The following is a 22997-nucleotide window of genomic DNA, read 5'->3' as shown; positions in this document are numbered from 1 at the left end:
CTTCTCTACTGACAACACAGTACTCCCCGCCTCATTTTACGTTGCCAGGTCCGCTTCTCGTGACACCTAGTGATCAGTTTCGCATCACACAGGTTGTCTAGATACTTTTGACCAGATAATTTGTAGTAGATGGTACACTTAGTTTATTAGTAGATTATATACAGAGTGGTCCTAAAAAATGCATCCACTGTTTAAAAGACCATAGCTTGCAAACTAATTGACGGAGTTGACTCATTTTTGGTGAAAGTGTAGCTTAAAGTCCAACTTAAAGATATCACTGTAGGTGTTCGAAATGGTCACCATTAACATCCACGCACAAACGATGCCGCGAAACTGCAGCACGAACTACTGACTGCAACGTCTTCAGTTGGATATTTGCACGTGAATGTGCGATGGAGTCTCGAAGTTCATCCAATGTGCGTGGCTTTTGTAGATAAATGACGTCCTTTAGTGTTCCCCACAGGTAAAAGTCCAGAGGAGTTAGGTCTTGGCAACGTGGTGGACACTCCACAGCACCTCTACGGCCTATACATCTTCCTGGTAGATTTTCGTCGAGATACTCCCTAACACGATTTTGGTAGTGGGCCGGGGCACCATCTTGTTGAAAGTAAACTCTTCCTTCTCCATACAAGTCTCGGATGGCAGGTAAAATGGATGTCTGAAGCTCACCGGTAGCTGTGCCGTCAAAGAAGAATAGTCCAATCAAGCCCCGGTAAGACAACCCATACCACACATTTACTCCTGTCAAATTCACGACTTTGTCTACATGGACGTTCGTATTTTCGGCGTCCCAGTAGATGCAATTGTGGCGATTTAGTGTACCATTGCGTTTGAACTGCGCCTCATCAGACCACGCAATCATCTCTGCAAACTCTTCATCGTTGCGCACCATGTTAGTAAACCACTCGCAGTACTCCATTCTACGGTATGGGTCGTCCTCGTTCATTGCGTTAGCAATCGTGGGATGTAGCACTTCCACTTTGCTGTCTTCAAAATTCGCCGAACACTTGAGCGACTCACTCCAGTTTCACGGGTACGCTGTCTCACAGACTTCTGTGGTGAGCGGGTGAATTGTTGTAACACACGACGGGAGTTAGCTGGACTTGTTAACTGGTACAGGTCGTCCAGATCGTTGTTTGTGTACATCTTTCACACAGCCTTCGGCTTCGAATTTATCTCGAATGCGACGAATCGTTAAACGTGTCGGTGGCTCTGTTTGATACTCATTTCACCATTGCCGTTGAACCTCATTAATGTTTTCGCACTTAAAATATCGCTTCAAAACTGACTTCCTTTCGTCGAATGTAAGCCTTGCGCGAGCCATGTTTACTCGAGTAACTAGGTGCAACTAAGAACAAAACACTGACTATCTGGCGACTGTCATCTGACAAAAGAAAACAACGCAATACAACGCTTCTATGGCGATTGCCGAAACTACAAACTATTACACTACCAAAGATGAGACAACTCCGTCAGTTAGTTTCCCAGTTATGGACTTCTAAACAGTGCATACATTGTTTTGGATCCCTCTACATTTTGTTACCAAAACAGCAAAAGTCATATACTACTTTCATTTTTCATTTACTACCTCTTAATTCCTTCATGAACGCCCCCCCCCCTTATTTAATTCTACTTCCATTCCATTACCCTTGTTTTACTTTCTTATGTTATTACTATACCATCTCCTCAAGACACCATCTGTTCCTTTCAACACCATCTATTCCGTTCAGCACCACCTATTCGTTCAACTGCTATTCCAAGTCCTTTGCCGTCTGTGGCAGAATTAGAATGTCATCGAGAAACCTCCAATTTTTAGCTCGTTCTCCGCGAAATTCAGTTCCCTCTACAAATTTTTGCTTGCATTCTTTTACTGCTTGCTGACTGTACAGGAAGTAGAGGATGAGAATGCAGTGAACATTTTTGTACGATTCCAGAAACATTCTGGTGCTATTTTGTAATATTTCTCGTCCAACTTGCCTTCCACCACGGCTGAAAATAAGAGCCGGAAACGTATAACGGATCTTTTACGTTGGGATAAATTTATTTTATTTTTTGTTAGATGTTTTCGTTAAATAGCTAAGTCAAAGAGATGTTCATTGGGAGGACATTGTCTTAATGTAACGTCATTGCGTTGTTCGGTTGTTAAAACAAGTCGTTTGTGTTCCGTTCTGCTGTTCGGTCGTGCGCGTATCTTAAAGGAATTAATTCGGGGACTAGAATAAACTTTCACATTATAGTTACGATTCGATGTTCCGACAAAAGGGGTCAACGTCAGTGTTAATTTGAATTGTGGGCGACAGGATTAGTTTTGACATATACGTGAAAACGGACGTAACGAAAGTTGTTCGCATATCATCCTTGAACGTGACTTTTTATTTAATTAACGATTGTGGGCTCATTAAAAGCTATTATTTCATGATTAGGATCAATCCGTCTTTCCTCCTAGATAATGATCATTCATTATCATTTACGTCATAAGAAAAAGGATTATTAATAAAAGTGATGTTAAATGACAATTACGTGTTATTCCGTTAGTGTGGGACCGACGTAATATCTCTGAAATGACATTGATATATTTATTGTGTTAGATACTGAACTGAGATAGGAAGTAAATTGAAATTAGTGAACATTTGATACTGAGACTATAGAAGCAGAAGCGCTTAAGTTTTCTCTTCTCTAAAATGGCAAAATAGGTACGAACTTTAACTCAATAGTCGACATTATGTATTGCAAAGACATTAGCATTTCATACTTATCTTGACGACGCGCTGTTAAACAAAGGAACGTTGAGTCTCTGTACGAGTAATAAAAATAAATCTAAAAACATAATTAATAACGGCGAACTCCGCATTAACAAACTGTATTGCGTGTCGTCATCGGGCAATAACTGCTCAACCCTGGAGACTTGTGTGGTGAAATTAGAAGCCGGGCATATAAAACAAACATAAAAATCCATTCAAGCTACAGAGGAGTCGGCACAACACGACGTGGGCAGTTATAAACTTCACTTCATTTCTTATCACTCTGCTCACGCGTGTGACTGTGCCTGGTGCCTGAGGGGTTGCAGGGACCCGTGCTCTCCCATACGACGCCCAGCTCGCCGCTATTAAATGCGGGATCAGCGCGCGGTAGCCGGTGATTAAGGAGGGCTGTTTCGGCGCCGATCATGACGCACCCCGCCAGCAGCGCATGCGCGCCGGCGTCGTGTTTGCAGAGTGCGGCCGGCAGCTGTTGACCGCACCGCACGCCAAAACCCACCCTCAAGCGTGTTTGCGATGGGTGCAATACGGGGGCAGAGAGGGAGAGTCTGGCCGATCGCAGTTCCTCATCCGCCCGCTCTCCCAGGAACTCTTAATGGCCCTTATCGGGCTGCTTCAGCTTTCATCCTAATGTAAGTCTTTCTATAAGCACCGACCCCAGAGGGCAAGGCACTGTACCCCCAAGTCGCTTAACGACCTTCTAACATACACATACGAGGGTTGGAACTTCAATACTGGCAACTATTTATTTACAGCTCGTAAAAAATAAATACGTGTTTCAAAGTTTTACTGACCTTCAAAGTAGTCATCAGCATTTTGTATAACCCGTTGCCAGCGATGTGGAAGTCGTAGAATACTCTTAGCAGCGCCAGTTCTGTTGACAGTTCGAGCGGCGCGGTCTACTGCCCGACGAATTTGTAGCAGTTCTGAAGCGAATGCCGTGGAGTGTTTCCTTCAATGTAGAAATCGAGTTGAACTCACGAGGGCTTAAGTCAGGGGAGTGCAGTAGGTGATATAGCACTTAGCAGCACCATCAGTCAAACAAATCAGCAACAGCTTGCACTGTACGTGCTTGAGCATTGTCCTGCAAAATGATGGTCAGGTCTTGCAGAAAGTGTCATCACTTCTGTCTCTAAGCTGGTCGTAGGTTGTGTTCCAAAAATGAAGAGATACAGGAGTGATGACAATTTGTGCAGGACCTGACCATCATTTTGAAGGACAATGCTCAACCACATACTGTGCTATCTGTTACTGATTTGTTGGACCGATGGGGCTGCTAAGTGCTATACCACCTACTGCACTCCCCTGACTTAAGCCATCGTGAGTTCCACTCGATTTCTAAACTGAAGGAAACACTTCACGGCGTTCGCTTCAGATCTGCTACAAATTCGTTGGGTAACAGACCGCGCCGCTCGAACTGTCAACACAACTGGCGCTGCTAAGAGTATCCTACGACTTCCACATCGCTGGCAAGGGTTTATACACAATGCTGGTGACTACTTTGAAGGTCAGGAAAACTTTGAAACACGTATCTATTTTGTACGAGCAGTAAATAAATAGTTGCCACAATTAAAGTTCCAACCCTCGTATTTTTCTGTCACTGCAATTACATTTCAACATTCCACCACGCTCTTGGACCATACTTATTTCTTAAAAGCTCTGCCAGTGCTGTTAACGGGCCAAATACATCTACAACTTTACAGGATTGTTAGTAAATATCTCTGGGGTTTACAGAAGACGACTACGCCAAAACTACACTGTTGTCTGACAAGGAGACAGTCTGGTAATCGAATATTTTTATAATTTTTTATAATTACGGTACTTGACGCTCGGAACTCTAATATCAGTCACTCAAAGCAGTTCGATGAAAGACCAAAACATTATCGAGAAAATCGAATGTGAAGTTCTCCGAGGAAGTTTGATTTACTAAATGCAAGGCGAATGTCACGCTGTGCCGCGTAGCTCAGTTAGAAGGCTGAAGCGGACAAGAATGACAAGGCAGTGAAGGATTTTGCGATGTTGCTCTTCGAGACTCCTCTTCTGTTCCCAAATGTACTCTGGAGGAGTGAATGATTAAGTTGGGTGTGGGCTCTGATGAAGAGCGACCTCAGGCTGCAGAAGAAGAAAATGTGGATGCTTAACTGCCACCAGTTCTAGATGACACTGACATTAATTACATTACAATACCTTAATACTGCCAGAATGAGGTTTTCACTCTGCAGCGGAGTATGCGCTGATATGAAACTTCCTGGCAGATTAAAACTGTGTGCCGGACCGAGACTCGAACTCGGGACTTTTGCCTTTCGCGGGCAAGTGCTCTACCAACGGAGCTACCCAAGCACGACTCACGCCCCGTCCTCACAGCTTTACTTCCGCAGTACCTCGTCTCCTCATTCTGGAAACAACTCCTAGGCTGTGGCTAAGCCATGTCTCCGCAATATCCTTTCTTTCAGGAGTGCTAGTTCTGCAAGGTTCGCAGGAGAGCTTCTGCGAAGTTTGGAAGGTAGGAGATGAGGTACTGGCAGAATTGAAGCTGTGAGGACGGGGTGTGAGTCGCGCTTGGGTAGCTCAGATGGTAGAGCACTTGCCCGCGAAAGGGAAAGGTCCCGAGTTCGAGTCTCGGTAAGGCACACAGTTTTAATCTGCCAGGAAGTTTTCACGTTAATACTTCTTCCTGAAATCATGGACACGACTTTCATAGTGCTGTGCAACATACCAGTTTAACATAAGGTTTCTTTACGCGATATAATTAATTTTTTTTCCTACTTCATATCTAAAAGTTCATCTAGTGTGTAGAGGCAGTTGTCATTCAGAAATTATGTTTAATTTATTTTTAAATGTTGGTTGACTATCTGTCAGACTTTTAATGCTGTTTGGTAAATGACCAAAGACTTTTGTGGCAGCATGATTCACCCATTTCTATGCCAGTCATATTTAACCCAGAACAGTGAAGACCATCCTTCCTTTTAGTACTGTAGCTATGCACTTTGCAGTTATTTTTATTGGGATGGGTTATAAATAACAAGGATTGGTTATTAAGAACAAATTTCATAAGTGAACATAGGTATTGTAAAGGTACTGTGAATATCCCTAGTTGCTTAAATAAATGTGTGCAAGGTGATTTTGGGTGGGCTCTAGCTATTATTCTGATTACACGATTTTGTTCAATGCACACTTTTTCTCTTAGTGATGAATTGCCCCAAAATGTGATACCATACAAAAGCGGTAAATGAAAGTAGGCGTAGTAGAATAATTTACTGATATGTTTATCACCAAAAGCTGCAATAACCCTAATAGCATATGTAGCTGAACTCAAACGTTTCAGCAGATCATCAATGTGTTACTTCCAATCCAATTTCTCATCAATCTACAAACCTAGAAATTCAGAAAATTCTGCCTTACCAACAGACTTCTGTTCAAAGTCTATATTTATCAGTGGTGCTGTGTTATGTACTGTAAAAAACTGTACATACTGTGTTTTCTCAAAATTTAATTTCAGTCCATTTGCTTAGAACCATTTAATAACTTTCTGAAAGTCATTACTTACAATTTCTGTCGAATGGAGGACGTTGTTAAATTTGTTTCCTCTTTCTATGAATGCTGTAATACATGACTGTGATTAGTTGTCACCTTATTATGCAATTTAATAGTAAGCTAGTCATTTTTAATGGTCTAGTAGAGCAAAACAATCAGTAGCGTTGCAAAATAGTTATTGAGTAATCAATGGATAACTGGTTCGACTCTTCCTACTCTTTTTTGTCGTTTTACATTTTTTTCATTCAGTAAAAGTACTATCTAGTTTGAATATAAAATTCATCAAATATATGCGAATTAACACATATCTCATCCTCAATTTTTATGTTAGATGCACACTCATCCACCATTGGCACGGATAACAGCGACGACGCGTCGTGGCATGGAAGCAATGAGGCCACCGTAGGTCTCTCGAGTGGCACAACATCCGCACGCACACAAGTCGCCTAATTCCCGTAAATTCTGGGTAGGGGACGATGAGTTCTGACGTCACGTTCAATCAAATCCCGCATGTATTCGATCAGGTTCAGATCTTGCGAGTTGGGGGGCCAGCACATCAATTGGAACTCACCACTATGGTCTTCGAACCACTCCATCACTCTCCTGGCCTTGTGAAATGGTCCATTATCTTGCTGAAAAATGCCACTGCCATCGGAAAACATGATCGTCCTGAAGGAATGTACATGGTCTGCAACCAGACTACGATACGCTTTGGCCGTCACGGTGCCTTGCACAGGCTCCACTGGACTCGTGTATGCCCTCGTGAATGTCTCCCAGAGCGTAATGGTGCCGCCGCCAGCTTGTCTCCGTCCCTCTGTAGAAGTGTCAAGGAGCTATTCCCCTGGAAGACGGTGGATTCACGCTCTCCCATCGACATGAGGAAGAAGGTATCGGGATTCATCAGACTATGTAACGCTCTGCCACTGCGCCAACGTCCAGTGTTAATGGTCACGTGCCCGTTTCAGTTGTAGTTGTTGATGTCGTGTATCAATGTTGGGACATGATTGGTCGTCGCCTGCAGAGGCCCATCGTTAGGAGTGCTCGGTGCACTGTGTGTGCAGACACAATTGTACCCTGCCCAGCATAAAAGTCTGATACAGGGTGTTTCAAAAATGACCGGTATATTTGAAACGGCAATAAAAACTAAACGAGCAGCGATAGAAATACACCGTTTGTTGCAATATGCTTGGGACAACAGTACATTTTCAGGCGGACAAACTTTCGAAATTACAGTAGTTACAATTTTCAACAACAGATGGCGCTGCAAGTGATGTGAAAGATATAGAAGACAACGCAGTCTGTGGGTGCGCCATTCTGTACGTCGTCTTTCTGCTGTAAGCGTGTGCTGTTCACAACGTGCAAGTGTGCTGTAGACAACATGGTTTATTCCTTAGAACAGAGGATTTTTCTGGTGTTGGAATTCCACCGCCTAGAACACAGTGTTGTTGCAACAAGACGAAGTTTTCAACGGAGGTTTAATGTAACCAAAGGACCGAAAAGCGATACAATAAAGGATCTGTTTGAAAAATTTCAACGGACTGGGAACGTGACGGATGAACGTGCTGGAAAGGTAGGGCGACCGCGTACGGCAACCACAGAGGGCAACGCGCAGCTAGTGCAGCAGGTGATCCAACAGCGGCCTCGGGTTTCCGTTCGCCGTGTTGCAGCTGCGGTCCAAATGACGCTAACGTCCACGTATCGTCTCATGCGCCAGAGTTTACACCTCTATCCATACAAAATTCAAACGCGGCAACCCCTCAGCGCCGCTACCATTGCTGCACGAGAGACATTCGCTAACGATATAGTGCACAGGATTGATGGCGGCGATATGCATGTGGGCAGCATTTGGTTTACTGACGAAGCTTATTTTTACCTGGACGGCTTCGTCAATAAACAGAACTGGCGCATATGGGGAACCGAAAAGCCCCATGTTGCAGTCCCATCGTCCCTGCATCCTCAAAAAGTACTGGTCTGGGCCGCCATTTCTTCCAAAGGAATCATTGGCCCATTTTTCAGATCCGAAACGATTACTGCATCACGCTATCTGGACATTCTTCGTGAATTTGTGGCGGTACAAACTGCCTTAGACGACACTGCGAACACCTCGTGGTTTATGCAAGATGGTGCCCGGCCACATCGCACGGCCGACGTCTTTAATTTCCTGAATGAATATTTCGATGATCGTGTGATTGCTTTGGGCTATCCGAAACATACAGGAGGCGGCGTGGATTGGCCTCCCTATTCGCCAGACATGAACCCCTGTGACTTCTTTCTGTGGGGACACTTGAAAGACCAGGTGTACCGCCAGAATCCAGAAACAATTGAACAGCTGAAGCAGTACATCTCATCTGCATGTGGAGCCATTCCGCCAGACACGTTGTCAAAGGTTTCGGGTAATTTCATTCAGAGACTACGCCATATTATTGCTACGCATGGTGGATATGTGGAAAATATCGTACTATAGAGTTTTCCAGACCGCAGCGCCATCTGTTGTTGAAAATTGTAACTACTGTAATTTCGAAAGTTTGTCTGCCTGAAAATGTACTGTTGTCCCAAGCATATTGCAACAAACGGTGTATTTCTATCGCTGCTCGTTTAGTTTTTATTGCCGTTTCAAATATACCGGTCATTTTTGAAACACCCTGTATTAGTTCCTGCACAGATCGCGTGAATTCATGTTTCACCTCATCTAGCCGCCCAACTTTTCTTGTTTGTCGAGAGATCACATGAAATAATTTTTTGTTAATCTAGTGTAATTAATAAAACGTTATATGATTATATCATTTATTCAGAAAGCTCTCTTGTTCAATGGTCACACGAAATGGCATTCGCAGCTGTTTGCTACGCCTGGCTGATAGGTAATCCATCATACGCTAGTGTATTGCTGGTAGCATAACCGGCAGTGACGAGCGTGGGCCACCAGTGATTCACGCCGTCCGATGGGAGGATCTAGCGTGAGCCACCGTTATTACACGCCGCACGATGGGTGGATCTAGGGTGAGCCACCGGTGATACTCGCCGGGGTCAACGTGTTAATCTGATGCCAGCTAGAGAGAATCACGCATTCAGCACACATGACGAACGATGACGCCATCTATGCAGCTCTATAAATTCAGTGTCCCTTCGATGAATTTGCCGTTTTACCCCCGAGTATCTCTCCCAGTCAAAGACGAAAAGTAAGGGTTGTCTATACCGACAATGGCCCCTCAGCCTGGAAGTTGAAAGACGTCTGTTAGTAATCGTCTCCCTTATTAAATATCACTAGCTAGGTCTAAAATACTCTATAAGCACTGTTATGGTCTCTTATGGAAGTCACATTAGTGGTTGCATAGTAAGAGCAGGTGTTTACGCCGTACTCTGAAGCGGAGCCCTGCTGATCAGCTACATGACTGCGCGTAAAGATTTGATACAGATTTGAGTTTCCTTAGCGAGGTTAGATTTCTCGGCGCCGATCGAGGCTTTGTCCAATTTAGAAGGTTTAATACTGTTTTTCTCGTAATAATACTTCGGGGATTTGTGAGTATATGGGTCTCCTTTTTTATTTTATTTTATTTTTTATTTTTCTGTTTTTACAATATTTGATGGCGTACTTTCCCGTGGTCCGAAAGAAGATATATGCACCTATCTTTGTCAAGTTCTACGCTTGTTTCGTGAATAACAACGACTATCAGTTTCAGATCTATCCTCACTTAAATATTTCTAAATCTAACGAACATTTACACTCAAGTTATCGGTTGTCTACGTTCATCTTTACACCGAGCATAATTAGCTGAATACATTCTGCCCGCAGTGGAACTGCTTTCATGATAAACTTCTGCCTTTGACACACAAGCTTTCTCTTTCTTTGCTTGCATGTTACAACATAAGGTAGCATTGCAGGGTTGAGAACTTAGAAACACGTGCTTCAGTTCTGAAGACATTTAGATTAATTACTGTGTGATTCATACTTCCTCTTATCAGGTGCCGGCAATACAAGATGTGGTTTGCATCCGCATACAACCGTTTTTTATCTAAGACAAGACGTCTTCACACTTTTAAGTTGCACTAGAATAACTGACCACCTTGGTTATAATTTTACCCTACGTTAACGCATATGACAGGACCCTTCATATGACTCGTTGCGCTATGAAAGACTGCTTGTTACCTAATATTTCATCAGTCGAAGTCAGCTTGCGTTGATATTTACTCGTGGGTCAAAACTTTGAACAATAATGGAGACATTAATACCGGAGTCATATCAGTTATGAACTCACGTCAAGGTCAACAGGTAGCAGTTGGCTTTCAAAGTCTTAACAGAACTAACTGTGTGTCAAGTTCTGCGCAATAGAAACAACCTTTTCGAAACCCGAAATTATCTGGGTCTCAGCCCCATCTTCAGGTGCAGCTGTAAATTAAAAATGAAACCATATGTCTGAACAATGAGACCCATGAAAGCCTACCAGTAGTACAAAAGCAGTTACAGTCAACAATGAACATACCTTAAAATTAGTACAAAGTGTACAGATCCAATGTAAGTCAAAAGGCAGTACATCTGCCGAGCATGGCTGATCAGTGGGAGTACAGAACAGCAACCACGCTAAAACCAACTTTCAAATATACCTGACTTAAGTCAACCAAATGGTGCAAGTGTATAAATAAACGCAAATAAAGCCGTATTAGACTATTCCAAAGGCTGGGAGGTACGATGTAAGACTGAAACTGAGACATGAACAGAAACACTTACGGAAGGCCAAACGATACCAACTTTGTACAGTGCTCTCACTGACACACATTACCTAAACTGACATAATTGTAACAGACAAAACACTATTCAAGTGTTCGTAACGAAGGAACTGAATGACAAAATCTGCCAAATATCAGTTACTCGTAGAAAACACCAACGTGTCCCGTCTTATCAACGGAACAGGGACAGAGTAACGTGGCTAGAAGCCGCACTAAAGTAAACACTGTGTGAGGACCGCCCCACCCGAGCAAAAGAGAAATGGAGGTAAAGTTCAAAGTGATGGAAGTATTAATAAGCAACAGGAAGTAACGGCACATGTACGAGAGATGAACGACGCGTAAAAAACTCAGTGAACCAAGTCCAAAGTAAGTAGAAAAAGTTTAAAAAGCCTGAGGTAAAACCAATAAAATCAACAAACACAGGTCACTTATAATGTCAGACCAGCGCACTGCGCTAGACGCAAAGGGAAGTCAAATAAGCAACTACTGTAATAAAAGCACAGAAGCAATTGTGACAGTAAAAACACAGGCCAGAAACATTAAAAATGTAAACATCGACAAAAGTACATACTATGCTAATAACGCACTACATTAATATTAAAACATGTAGAATCATAAATACCAGTTAGAACACCACCCAAGACGTCATCGTGGAGCTTTCATCTCTCGTGCATGTGCCGTTACTTTCAGTTGCTTATTAATATTTTCGTCGGTTTGAACTGTATATGAGTTTCTCCTTTGCTCGTGTGGATCGGTCCTCAAGCCGCCTTTACTTTGGTGCAGCGTGTAGTTAAATTACCCAGTCTCTCCGTTCCGTTGCTAGACGGAACATATTACCGCTTTATGGTTTCGTTTTTAATTTATAGCTGTACCTGAAGATGGGGCTGAGACCCCGAAATGGGGTGTACAAGACTTCAGTAATAAAAATTTTGTACCCTGTAGTGGAAGTTCCGCCGCGCGGGATTAGCCGAGCGATCTCAGGCGTTGCAGTCATGGACTGTGTGGCTGGTCCCGGCGGAGGTTCGAGTCCTCCCTCGGGCATGGTTGTGTGTGTTTGTCCTTAGGATAATTTAGGTTACGTAGTGTGTAAGCGTAGGGACTGATGACCTTAGCAGTTAAGCCCCATAAGATTTCACACACATTTGAACATTTTAGTGGAAGTTTCAATATTATCAAGAATTTACATAACCTTCATGGATGGCCCACCAACAGGAATTTATGTCATATTTGGTTGTTTATCTATTACAATTTGTGCGTTATGAGGGTATGCCGTTTCAAGGCAATGACAGATTGAAGACTTATAGAAAATGCGTTGTTCTTGTTACGATTTTTAACAATTATACGTCATTTATTAACATATCAGCTATTAAAGGATTCAGAAGACCGTAAGATGAGTTCAGCGTAGTATAGTGTACAGAAGTGCGGCGTTAAGGGAACCATGTCTAATTGATTCGCGTCCCGCTATAGCCAAATATTTTTTATTTAGTTTCTCATTATATAAAAGGTTCTGGCACTTTCTTATTAATTTAATAGACGTACTGTATGTTATGCAATATTCGATGTTATATACACTCCTGGAAATTGAAATAAGAACACCGTGAATTCATTGTCCCAGGAAGGGGAAACTTTATTGACACATTCCTGGGGTCAGATACATCACATGATCACACTGACAGAACCACAGGCACATAGACACAGGCAACAGAGCATGCACAATGTCGGCACTAGTACAGTGTATATCCACCTTTCGCAGCAATGCAGGCTGCTATTCTCCCATGGAGACGATCGTAGAGATGCTGGATGTAGTCCTGTGGAACGGCTTGCCATGCCATTTCCACCTGGCGCCTCAGTTGGACCAGCGTTCGTGCTGGACGTGCAGACCGCGTGAGACGACGCTTCATCCAGTCCCAAACATGCTCAATGGGGGACAGATCCGGAGATCTTGCTGGCCAGGGTAGTTGACTTACACCTTCTAGAGCACGTTGGGTGGCACGGGATACATGCGGACGTGCATTGTCCTGTTGGAACAGCAAGTTCCCCTGCCGGTCTAGGAATGGTAGAACGATGGGTTCGATGACGGTTTGGATGTACCGTGCACTATTCAGTGTCCCCTCGACGATCACCAGTGGTGTACGGCCAGTGTAGGAGATCGCTCCCCACACCATGATGCCGGGTGTTGGCCCTGTGTGCCTCGGTCGTATGCAGTCCTGATTGTGGCGCTCACCTGCACGGCGCCAAACATGCATACGACCATCATTGGCACCAAGGCAGAAGCGACTCTCATCGCTGAAGACGACACGTCTCCATTCGTCCCTCCATTCACGCCTGTCGCGACACCACTGGAGGCGGGCTGCACGATGTTGGGGCGTGAGCGGAAGACGGCCTAACGGTGTGCGGGACCGTAGCCCAGCTTCATGGAGACGGTTGCGAATGGTCCTCGCCGATAACCCAGGAGCAACAGTGTCCCTAAGTTGCTGGGAAGTGGCGGTGCGGTCCCCTACGGCACTGCGTAGGATCCTACGGTCTTGGCGTGCATCCGTGCGTCGCTGCGGTCCGGTCCCAGGTCGACGGGCACGTGCACCTTCCGCCGACCACTGGCGACAACATCGATGTACTGTGGAGACCTCACGCCCCACGTTTTGAGCAATTCGGCGGTACGTCCACCCGGCCTCCCGCATGCCCACTATACGCCCTCGCTCAAAGTCCGTCAACTGCACATACGGTTCACGTCCACGCTGTTGCGGCATGCTACCAGTGTTAAAGACTGCGATGGAGCTCCGTATGCCACGGCAAACTGGCTGACACTGACGGCGGCGGTGCACAAATGCTGCGCAGCTAGCGCCATTCGACGGCCAACACCGCGGTTCCTGGTGTGTCCGCTGTGCCGTGCGTGTGATCATTGCTTGTACAGCCCTCTCGCAGTGTCCGGAGCAAGTATGGTGGGTCTGACACACCGGTGTCAATGTGTTCTTTTTTCCATTTCCAGGAGTGTATATGCTTCGGACCTATCACTGAAGTTCCATAAACCACTGGCTATTATGAATGAAAATTGTCTATCGGTGTTCGTTGCCTAAGTCACTGTCTAAGTAATGTTTAGTCCAATTATCTAGTTATTCTAGTAGTTAAAAGTCCTCCGTTCGAATTCTAATGCTGTGATATTTGAAGTCAGAAGATCATATTACTGCGTCATAATAGATCGCAATTATTCAATCTCAAAAACAATCTAAGCGCGCCTACATGTACGGCATTCAAATATATGAACTGCTTCGGCTAACTATCGTTACGTAGTGACAAGGCATTGAATTATACTTAGTCATTACTGACGATTCCCAAAGAGTACTCACACGGAGTATTCTTTGGGATCGTTGGTTCTACTTTGCGAATGTTAATTTATGCTAATTTTGCGATTTATTATGATTTCGATTTTAATTTTACTGAAATTTAATCTTTCTTTCGTAGATTGCTAAATTGTCAAGTCTTAAAAAATGGTTCAAATGGGTCTGAGCACTATGGGACTTAACATCTGTGGTCATCAGTCCCCTAGAAAATAGAACTACTTAAACCTAACTAACCTAAGGACATCACACACATCCATGCCCGAAGCAGGATTCGAACCTGCGACCGTCGCAGTCGCGCGGTTCCGGACTGCGCGCCTAGAACCGCTAGACCACCGCGGCCGGCTGTCAAGTCTTAGATTCCTGATTTAATTACCTGTTATTGTCTTAAGAATAGTGATAAATGGAACTTCGTTCGCTTATTCACTTTTCTGGGAATTTGGGACTTGGGGGTAAATCTTTGGGGTATTGGTAGCTAATTTTTGATTTTTTTTGTCCGAGGAAGTGGCATTATAGCATACAAACCCTTGTTTCGTGATGGAGAAAGGATGGGGATGGAGATTAAGTGGAAAAATAGCGTGTGTCCATAAAACACCATTCTTTGACGTGTGTAATTCTAATTATGTTCAATAAAGAATTGTCAAAGAAAAAAAAATGCGGTGCATTACTTTCCGGGCGACCCTCGCACTTCATTTGTGTATATTTATTATTTCATTTATGTTTACTGCAGACTGAACAACAAGGCTACTATATGGACAAGGGAGGAAACGTAAGTTTTAGTGGAGCTCACGTAGCAACTTCACGCCCATCCATTTTAGTAAAAAAATTGTGTGATCTGCGAGCCAAATACAGCCGAAAACTGTCTCTATAGAGCGCTGGGCTGCGAATCGTGATCAGCAGCACATTCGTATGATATACCACATCGTTTCTAAACGTGCACAGACCACAATGTAAACCACGTCTAGAGTGCTTAAAGCGTCCCGTCTGAGGATGGCTTAGAAGTCACCCAAACTCTGTCCTTCTCCCCCTCGGTGCTCTGACCACCAGTCTAGCGGCGGCGATTCGACGAGTGGGAAGTGGGAGACACACCTGGTGTCCAAAGACGGTGCTAGACCCCAGACTCTTAGACACCGGGCATAGCAGTGAGTAACAGCAGGTGAGGACTGCCACCTACCTCGGAGCGGTGTCCGCGCAGGTTGTAGTTGGTGCGCAGCGGGAAGTCGCCAGCCTTCTTGCAGTGGGAGGTGGTGAACGTGACTCCCACTATGCCGCGCACGTTGCCCGTCGCCAGCCAGCCCTCCTGGTAGTAGTTGGTGCGGTTCAGCTTCCAGCCCTCGTCCTGCAACACGTTCACGACGCCTTTAACATCTCAAATCAAATGGTTCAAATGGCTCTGAGCACTACGGGACTTAACATCGGAGGTCATAAGTCCCCTAGACGTAGAACTACTTAAACCTAACTATCCTAAGAACATCACACACATCCATGCCCGAGGCAGGATTCGAAACTGCGACCGTAGCAGCAGCGCGGTTTCGGACTGAAGCGCCTAGAACCGCTCGGCCACAGAGGCCGGCTAACATTGCATGGGGGCTTAATTATTATTTAATGCAAATAATTTTAATTTTTGCTTTAGTAGCTGTCTGTCCGATTACGAAGTCTCGTAAACGGTTGGCCCTGACTAGTATTATTACGCTATCTGACTGCATAGAACAACAACAAAGAATGAAATGGAAATTTTCATTAACACACTTAATTAATTAAGTCCCCAGCAACTATAAAACCTACGAAACCAAAGCACAAGTATAACTGTTCTGTGTGTGGAAGTATGACTCAACGTACGCATCTGGCACGGTTCTTCTTCAATAACACAAGAAATTTTAAATATCATTTATACTGAATTAATTAAAGAAAATAAAAATACCATAATTACTCAAGAGAACCAGAATTACACTCTAATCCCAGAACACAAGCCAGATGCTTTGTTGACTGAACCTGTAATGAAGCATTATTTACGACATTAAATAATGAAAAATAAATCAAGTTTCGTTACCTTCATATATTGACCAAAATCACTCTAATCATTACAATATATCTCCACACCGACTCGCTATTACCACATCTCAACAAGAACTTTTCAGTATCACATCTCAGCAAGCACTCCCTACTAGCACATCTCAACAAACACTCTCTGCCACGAGTTCTTAACAAGCACACTACCACGAGCTCACCCCAAGCGCTGCCCACTACGACATCTCAATAATCACTCTACTACGACATCTCAAGAAACACTGCCAGTGGAGGCGGCGGAACAATACTCTCTAGCGCGATCTCTGGCGCTGTGGCTCAGTGTAGCCACCTTTCAACATCTCTGCCCAAAATATTATTCACGTTATTCGGCAGTTGAGGGTTGAAGTGATGCCTATAGCAAGCAGAAATCTGCAGATATCAGTATTTGAATGCTGGCCCCTCATTTGACCAGAACCGGTGTAAATCATGGAATGCTATTCAAACATTATGAATCTCCTCGAAGGGAACGATCTATTGATACGTAATCAGCATGGTTTCAGAAAACATCGTTCTTGTGCAACGCAGCTAGCTCTTTATTCGCACGAAGTAATGGCCGCTATCGACAGGGGATCTGAAGTTGATTCCGTATTTCTAGATTTCCGAAAAGCTTTTGACACCGTTCCTCACAAGCGACTTCTAATCAAGATGCGGGCCTATGAGGTATCGTCTCAGTTGTGCGACTGGATTCGTGATTTCCTGTCAGGAAGGTCGCAGTTCGTAGTAATAGACGGCAAACCATCGAGTAAAACTGAAGTGATATCAGGTGTTCCCCAGGGAAGCGTCCTGGAACCTCTGCTGTTCCTGATCTATATAAATGACCTGGGTGACAATCTGAGCAGTTCTCTTAGGTTGTTTGCAGATGATGCTGTAATTTACCGTCTAGTAAGGTCATCCGAAGACCAGTATCAGTTGCAAAGCGATTTAGAAAAGATTGCTGTATGGTATGGCAGATGGCAGTTGACGCTAAATAACGAAAAGTGTGAGGTGATCCACATGAGTTCCAAAAGAAATCCGTTGGAATTCGATTACTCGATAAATAGTACAATTCTCAAGGCTATCAATTCAACTAAGTACCTGGGTGTTAAAATTGCGAACAACTTCAGTTGGAAAGACCACATAGATAATATTGTGGGGAAGGCGAGCCAAAGGTTGCGTTTCATTGGCAGGACACTTAGAAGATGCAACAAGTCCACTAAAGAGACAACTTACACTACACTCGTTCGTCCTCTGTTAGAATAATGCTGCGCGGTGTGGGATCCTTACCAGGTGGGATTGACGGAGGACATCGAAAGGGTGCAAAAAAAGGGCAGCTCGTTTTGTATTATCACGTAATTGGGGAGAGAGTGTGGCAGATATGATACGCGAGTTGGGATGGAAGTCATTAAAGCAAAGACGTTTTTCGTTGTGGCAAGATCTATTTACGAAATTTCAGTCACCAACTTCCTCTTCCGAATGCGGAAATATTTTGTTGAGCCTAACCTACATAGGTAGGACTGATCATCAAAATAAAATAAGAGAAATCAGAGCTCGAACAGAAAGGTTTAGGTGTTCGTTTTTCCCACGCGCTGTTCGGGAGTGGAATGGTAGAGAGATAGTATGGTTGTGGTTCGATGCATCCTCTGCCAAGCACTTAAATGTGAATTGCAGAGTAATCATGTAGATGTAGATGTTGAATACTTCTAGATAAGCTCAAGTACTGTGGTATGAATGGGACAGCGCTCAAATGGTTTAAATCATGCATAAATGGAAGAGTGCAGAAAGTTGAAATAAGCAGTTTACATAATATGCAAAACACTGGTGATTTTTCAAACTGGGGAACAATCAAGAATGGGGTGCCCCAGGGTTCGGTATTGGGTCTTCTGCTGTTCTTAATATATATTAATGACTTGCCATTCTATATTCACGAAGATGCAAAGCTGGTACTTTTTGCCGATGATACAAGTATAGCTATCACACCCGACAGACAAGAATTAACTGGTGAAATTGTAAACGATGTTTTTCAGAAAATCATTAAGTGGTTCTCTGCAAATGGACTCTCATTAAACTTTGACAAAACACAGTATATACAGTTCCACACAGTAAATGGAATGACCCCATTAATGAATATAGACTTCGATCAGAAATCGGTAGCTAAGGTAGAATATTCAAAATTTCTAGGTGTATGCATGGATGAGGGATTGAACTTGAAAAAACACACTGAGGATCTGCTGAAACGTTTGAGTTCAGCTAGTTATGCTATTAAGGTCATTGCAAATTTTGGCGATATACATCTCAGTAAATTAGCTTACCACGCCTATTCTCATTCTCTGCTTTCGTATGGCATCGTATTCTGGGGTACCTCATCATTGAGTAAAAGAGTGTTCATTGCACAAAATCGTGTAATCAGAATAATTGCTGGAGCTCATCCGTGATCATCCTGCAGAGACTTATTTAAAGAGCTATAGATCTTCACAGTATCCTCACAATATATATATTCACTTATGAAATTTGTTATTAACAACCCGAACGAATTCAAAAGTAATAGCAGTGTACATGGCTACAACACTAGGAGAAAGGATGATCTTCACTACTCAAGGTTAAATCTAACTTTAGTTCAGAAGGGGGTAAATTATGCTGCCACGAAAGTCTTTAGTCACTTACGTAATAGAATCAAAAGGCTGACAGATAGCCATACAGCATTTAAAAGGAAATTAAAAGAATTTCTTAATGGCAACTCCTTCTACTCATTAGATGAATTTTTGGATGTAGTAGGTGGGTAATTTCCTCAACCTCCACAAAAAATTGACATGTAATATTTTGTGTAATGTAATATATTGTATAGACACCTTTTCTTAACCTGACACGTTCCACATCATTACAAAGTGTCGTATTCATGATCTACGGAACAAGGACTAATTTAATCTAATCTAATTTCCTAGGTGGAATCTTACTACACGTCGGTCATGAGCCTGAAGATAGCGTAGTAAATCGTCGAAACTGGTAGCCAAATAAAGTAAGTTTGGGAAGTTGACGGCTGAAAGGTCTTTAATTTGACATCCTGTATTATTCACATGGCTGTCACAAGTACTGCCAAGTTAATTTATATTTTTTTATAAAATGCCTGTTTTCGTAAAATCGAAATATAGCCAGTGCTCCTTTTGATGATTGCAAATGGAATATTGCTCTGATCTGGGGATCACACTATTTTCAGAACTCGGACCCAATCGTTTCCATTGCAAATGGAGTTACAATGCTCTGCAACCGGTTTTTAACATAAACCCATTTAATAGATGCGTTGATGAACTTTTACTGTTATACACTGAAGACTGGAGCTGTGGATCAGCGTATTCCACCGCAATGTGGTAAAAGCCGAAAGACAAATCTATTTCTCAACATAATATCCATTGACCACAACAGACTTGTTTTAACGTCATTACCTTGTCTTAAATACTCTCATAATACAATGTGTTGCAATGTGTTACACTACACATCTTACTCTCGTCGAATTAAAAAAAAAAAGTTACTGTAGACGCTTCACTAACAAAAGGTTCAAAACATATGAGGCACGTACCGAAAATCAGAGATGATCTTCATATAAAAATAATGTACAAACAGATTTCAGCCACTGGGAAAGCCACTGTAGTATGAAGGAGCTTGTTCTCAGTTCATTTTTACCATACGGGAGACGAAAACAATGAGTGCCTTCGAAATTATGAAGGTGATCCGTGAGAGTGTGTAAGTAGGCTGTTTAGGTTTTTATGTTGGTAACGCCACTTAGCGCTCTGTATGAAAATCACTGACTGTGCTGTGTGCAGTCTGTGGCTGGTTGGCATTGTTGGAATGTTCACTATTGCAGTGTTGGGCAGTTGGATGGGAACAGCGCGTAGCGTTGTGCAATTAGAGGTGAGCCGCCAGCAGTGATGGATGTGGAGAGAGAGATGCCACAGTTTTGAGAGTTTGCTATAAATGACTAATGAGCACTATTAAGGTAAATACGTTGTTTGTTCTCTATCAAAATCTTTCATTTGCTAACTATGCCTGTCAGTAGTTAGTGCCTTCAGTAGTTCGAATCTTTCGTTTACCTGACAGTATTGGCGCTCGCTGTACTGCAGCAGTTCGAGTAAGGAAGATTTTTGTGAGGTAAGTGATTCATGAAAGGTATAGGTTATTGTTAGTCAGGGCCATTTTTTGTTGGGAACTATTGAAAGTCAGATTGCGTTGCGATAAAAATATTGTGTGTCAGTTTAGTGATGATCAGAATAAGTAAAGAGAGAAATGTCTGAGTACGTTCAGTTTTGCTCATCTGTTTGAAAATCAAATAACGTAGAAGTTTACTAGCACAGTCATTTATAATTTTTCAAAGGGGACGTTACAAGTGCAATACCAACACTTCGTGCCATTGATATACAAGGTCTGCACGGAAAATTCCAAAACATTGGTAATTTCGCGGTGGTGTGTTGGAGCAAAATGCTGTTGGCATCCCTGCAGACGCCTGTGTTTAATGTGTAACTGCCGGAAGTTTCATTGTTGTATGTCTGTTAGTTATTGTTTAGTGCTGTATGGAGTAGAACACTGTGTCGCACAGTTAGTGAATTTCGAGAAGGCAGAGTTAGAGGAACAACGCGTCTGCATTGAATTTTGCGTGGAATTCAAGGAAATCTTTACAGACACGCACCAAATGATACAGGAAGCATACGGTAATGAGTGCTTAAGCCGTACTCGGTTTTACGAATGGTTCACACGGTTTAAAAAGGGTCGTAAGGAAGTTAAAGATGACATTCGTTCAGGACGCCTTTCGACATCTACCGACGACTGCCATGTCAGGAACGTCAACGAAATTGTGCAGCAAGGACGTTTTGCGACGCCTGCGAGAAAATGTGAGAAGGAAACGGCCTGAAACGTGGCGAGACGATTCGTGGCTCTTGCATCACGATAATGCACCCGCACATTCATCCCTGTTGCTGCGTGACTGCAAAATATAAAATCACTGCGCTATCTCATACTCCGTACTCGCCAGATCTGTCTCCTGCGGACTTTCTTTATTTCCGAAGTTGAAAACCCCGTTGAAAGGCCGAAGATTTGTAACGATAGACGAGATAAAAGAAAATTCACAGACGGCGCTTCGCGCGATCCTACAAGGGGCGTACCAAGACTGCTTCCGGAAGTCGAAACTGCGTTGGGAGCGGTGTATCAATCGTGGAGGAAAGTATTTCGAAGGAGACCATGCACAATAAGCATAAGGTAAGCGTAGAAAAATTTTGTGGACAAAGTTCCGGAATTTTTTGAACAGACCTCGTAATTCATGCCGTATTATTATTGTCTGTATATAAATCTATATATTTTTTTCTATTTGCAGTAATAATGAAACATTTTTATGTGTAGTTTGCGTGTGAAAAACTGTTCGTTCCATTGGCGGTTTATGGAGGGATTGGTAGGTAGGGATGTATTGTTACGGAAGGAAAAGATGGAGGGAACTTCCTATGGGTATAGGGGTTGGTTAGCGCGACGAAGTAAAAGGCGAGTAATGAGCGCACAGAGAGAGGGACGGCCGCAAGTCAGCCGTTAACTTCTAGACTTAAGAACCCACTGGCCGTTATCGTGGGCCGATTATGTGCATGTCAAAAAAGTTGAAAAACCAATATGCAAATTTCTCCTATAAAATCAGTTTCGTTTGGGATTCTGGATCCACTAATGCGTTACTGAAATATAGAACTATCGGATGATAAGGTCAGAGAATAATTTTGGTACCTGCCAAGGACATTATTGAAAAAACTTGTCCCAAGATGGGGCGCACTATTGAAGGAAAGTAAAAACGTTTCGGTCAAATTGGCTTCGTGGTCACGGTAAAACGGAGGAAGAGCTTTTTTCTTGATGAGTTTAAGTGGAGTCACTTCAGAACGGGCAATTTAAGAGCCTGGAATTCGCCCGGACTCCACAGCGTAATAAACAATAGGATAAGTGAGTGCAGCCTGCACTGTAATGTTGGCTGCAGGCACTATGTTTTTCTAGTGGAGGTGCACCATATAGGCAATAAAACTAACGGAGACGTGCTCTCCACTCCAGTCCGACGCAGGCTCTCCTCGACCTCTTTTTGCTTTTGGACCGTGAAGATTGGCCCTGATTTCTGCCGCCATCTTAGGTAGCAGCGTATTCTGGCTTCCTTCACCTTGGAGCCAGATGTGCAAGAGTCATCACGCTAGTTATACGGTCGCGTCGCGAAAGGATGCCCACGGCTACCGCTATCGTTGAAACTGCAGGCGCACCGGGTGTGGTCTGCACACCACACGCTGGTGATACTTTGGTAAGAGGTGCCACACGTGCAGTCCTTTACAGCAGACTCCCATCCACCCTCATGATTAAATACTGTCTTCCCTATTTCCCTCAGACATGGCTCCCGCCCAATTAGAGCTCCGTAAAGGCTGGATGAACTTTTTATTCATCTGTTGTAATCTTCCAGAATGAGATTTTCACTCTGCAGTGGAGTGTGCGCTGATATAAAACTTCCTGGCAGATGAACACTGTGTGCCGGGCCGAGACTCCAATTCGAGACCTTTGCCTTTCGTGGGCAAGTGTTCCACCATCTGAGTTACCCAAGCACGAC

At 43.4% G+C, this 22997-nt stretch overlaps 1 protein-coding gene across 1 annotated transcript in view; it reads right to left on the bottom strand.

The window, feature by feature from the left end:
• Positions 1–22530, bottom strand: part of LOC126205244 (tubby-related protein 4) — a 518596-nt gene extending 496066 nt beyond the window's left edge. The window contains exons 1-2 of the mRNA XM_049938873.1: positions 22438–22530; positions 15525–15689 (exon numbers count right to left, since the gene is read on the bottom strand). Of these exons, the coding sequence (XP_049794830.1) occupies positions 15525–15689; positions 22438–22530 (258 nt within the window). The remainder of the gene's footprint in view (positions 1–15524; positions 15690–22437) is intronic.
• Between the last annotated feature and the right edge of the window lie 467 nt (positions 22531–22997).

Source organism: Schistocerca nitens, chromosome 1 (genome assembly GCF_023898315.1).
Source record: "Schistocerca nitens isolate TAMUIC-IGC-003100 chromosome 1, iqSchNite1.1, whole genome shotgun sequence".
Lineage (NCBI taxonomy): Eukaryota > Metazoa > Arthropoda > Insecta > Orthoptera > Acrididae > Schistocerca > Schistocerca nitens.
This window is presented reverse-complemented; position numbering and strand designations above follow the sequence as displayed.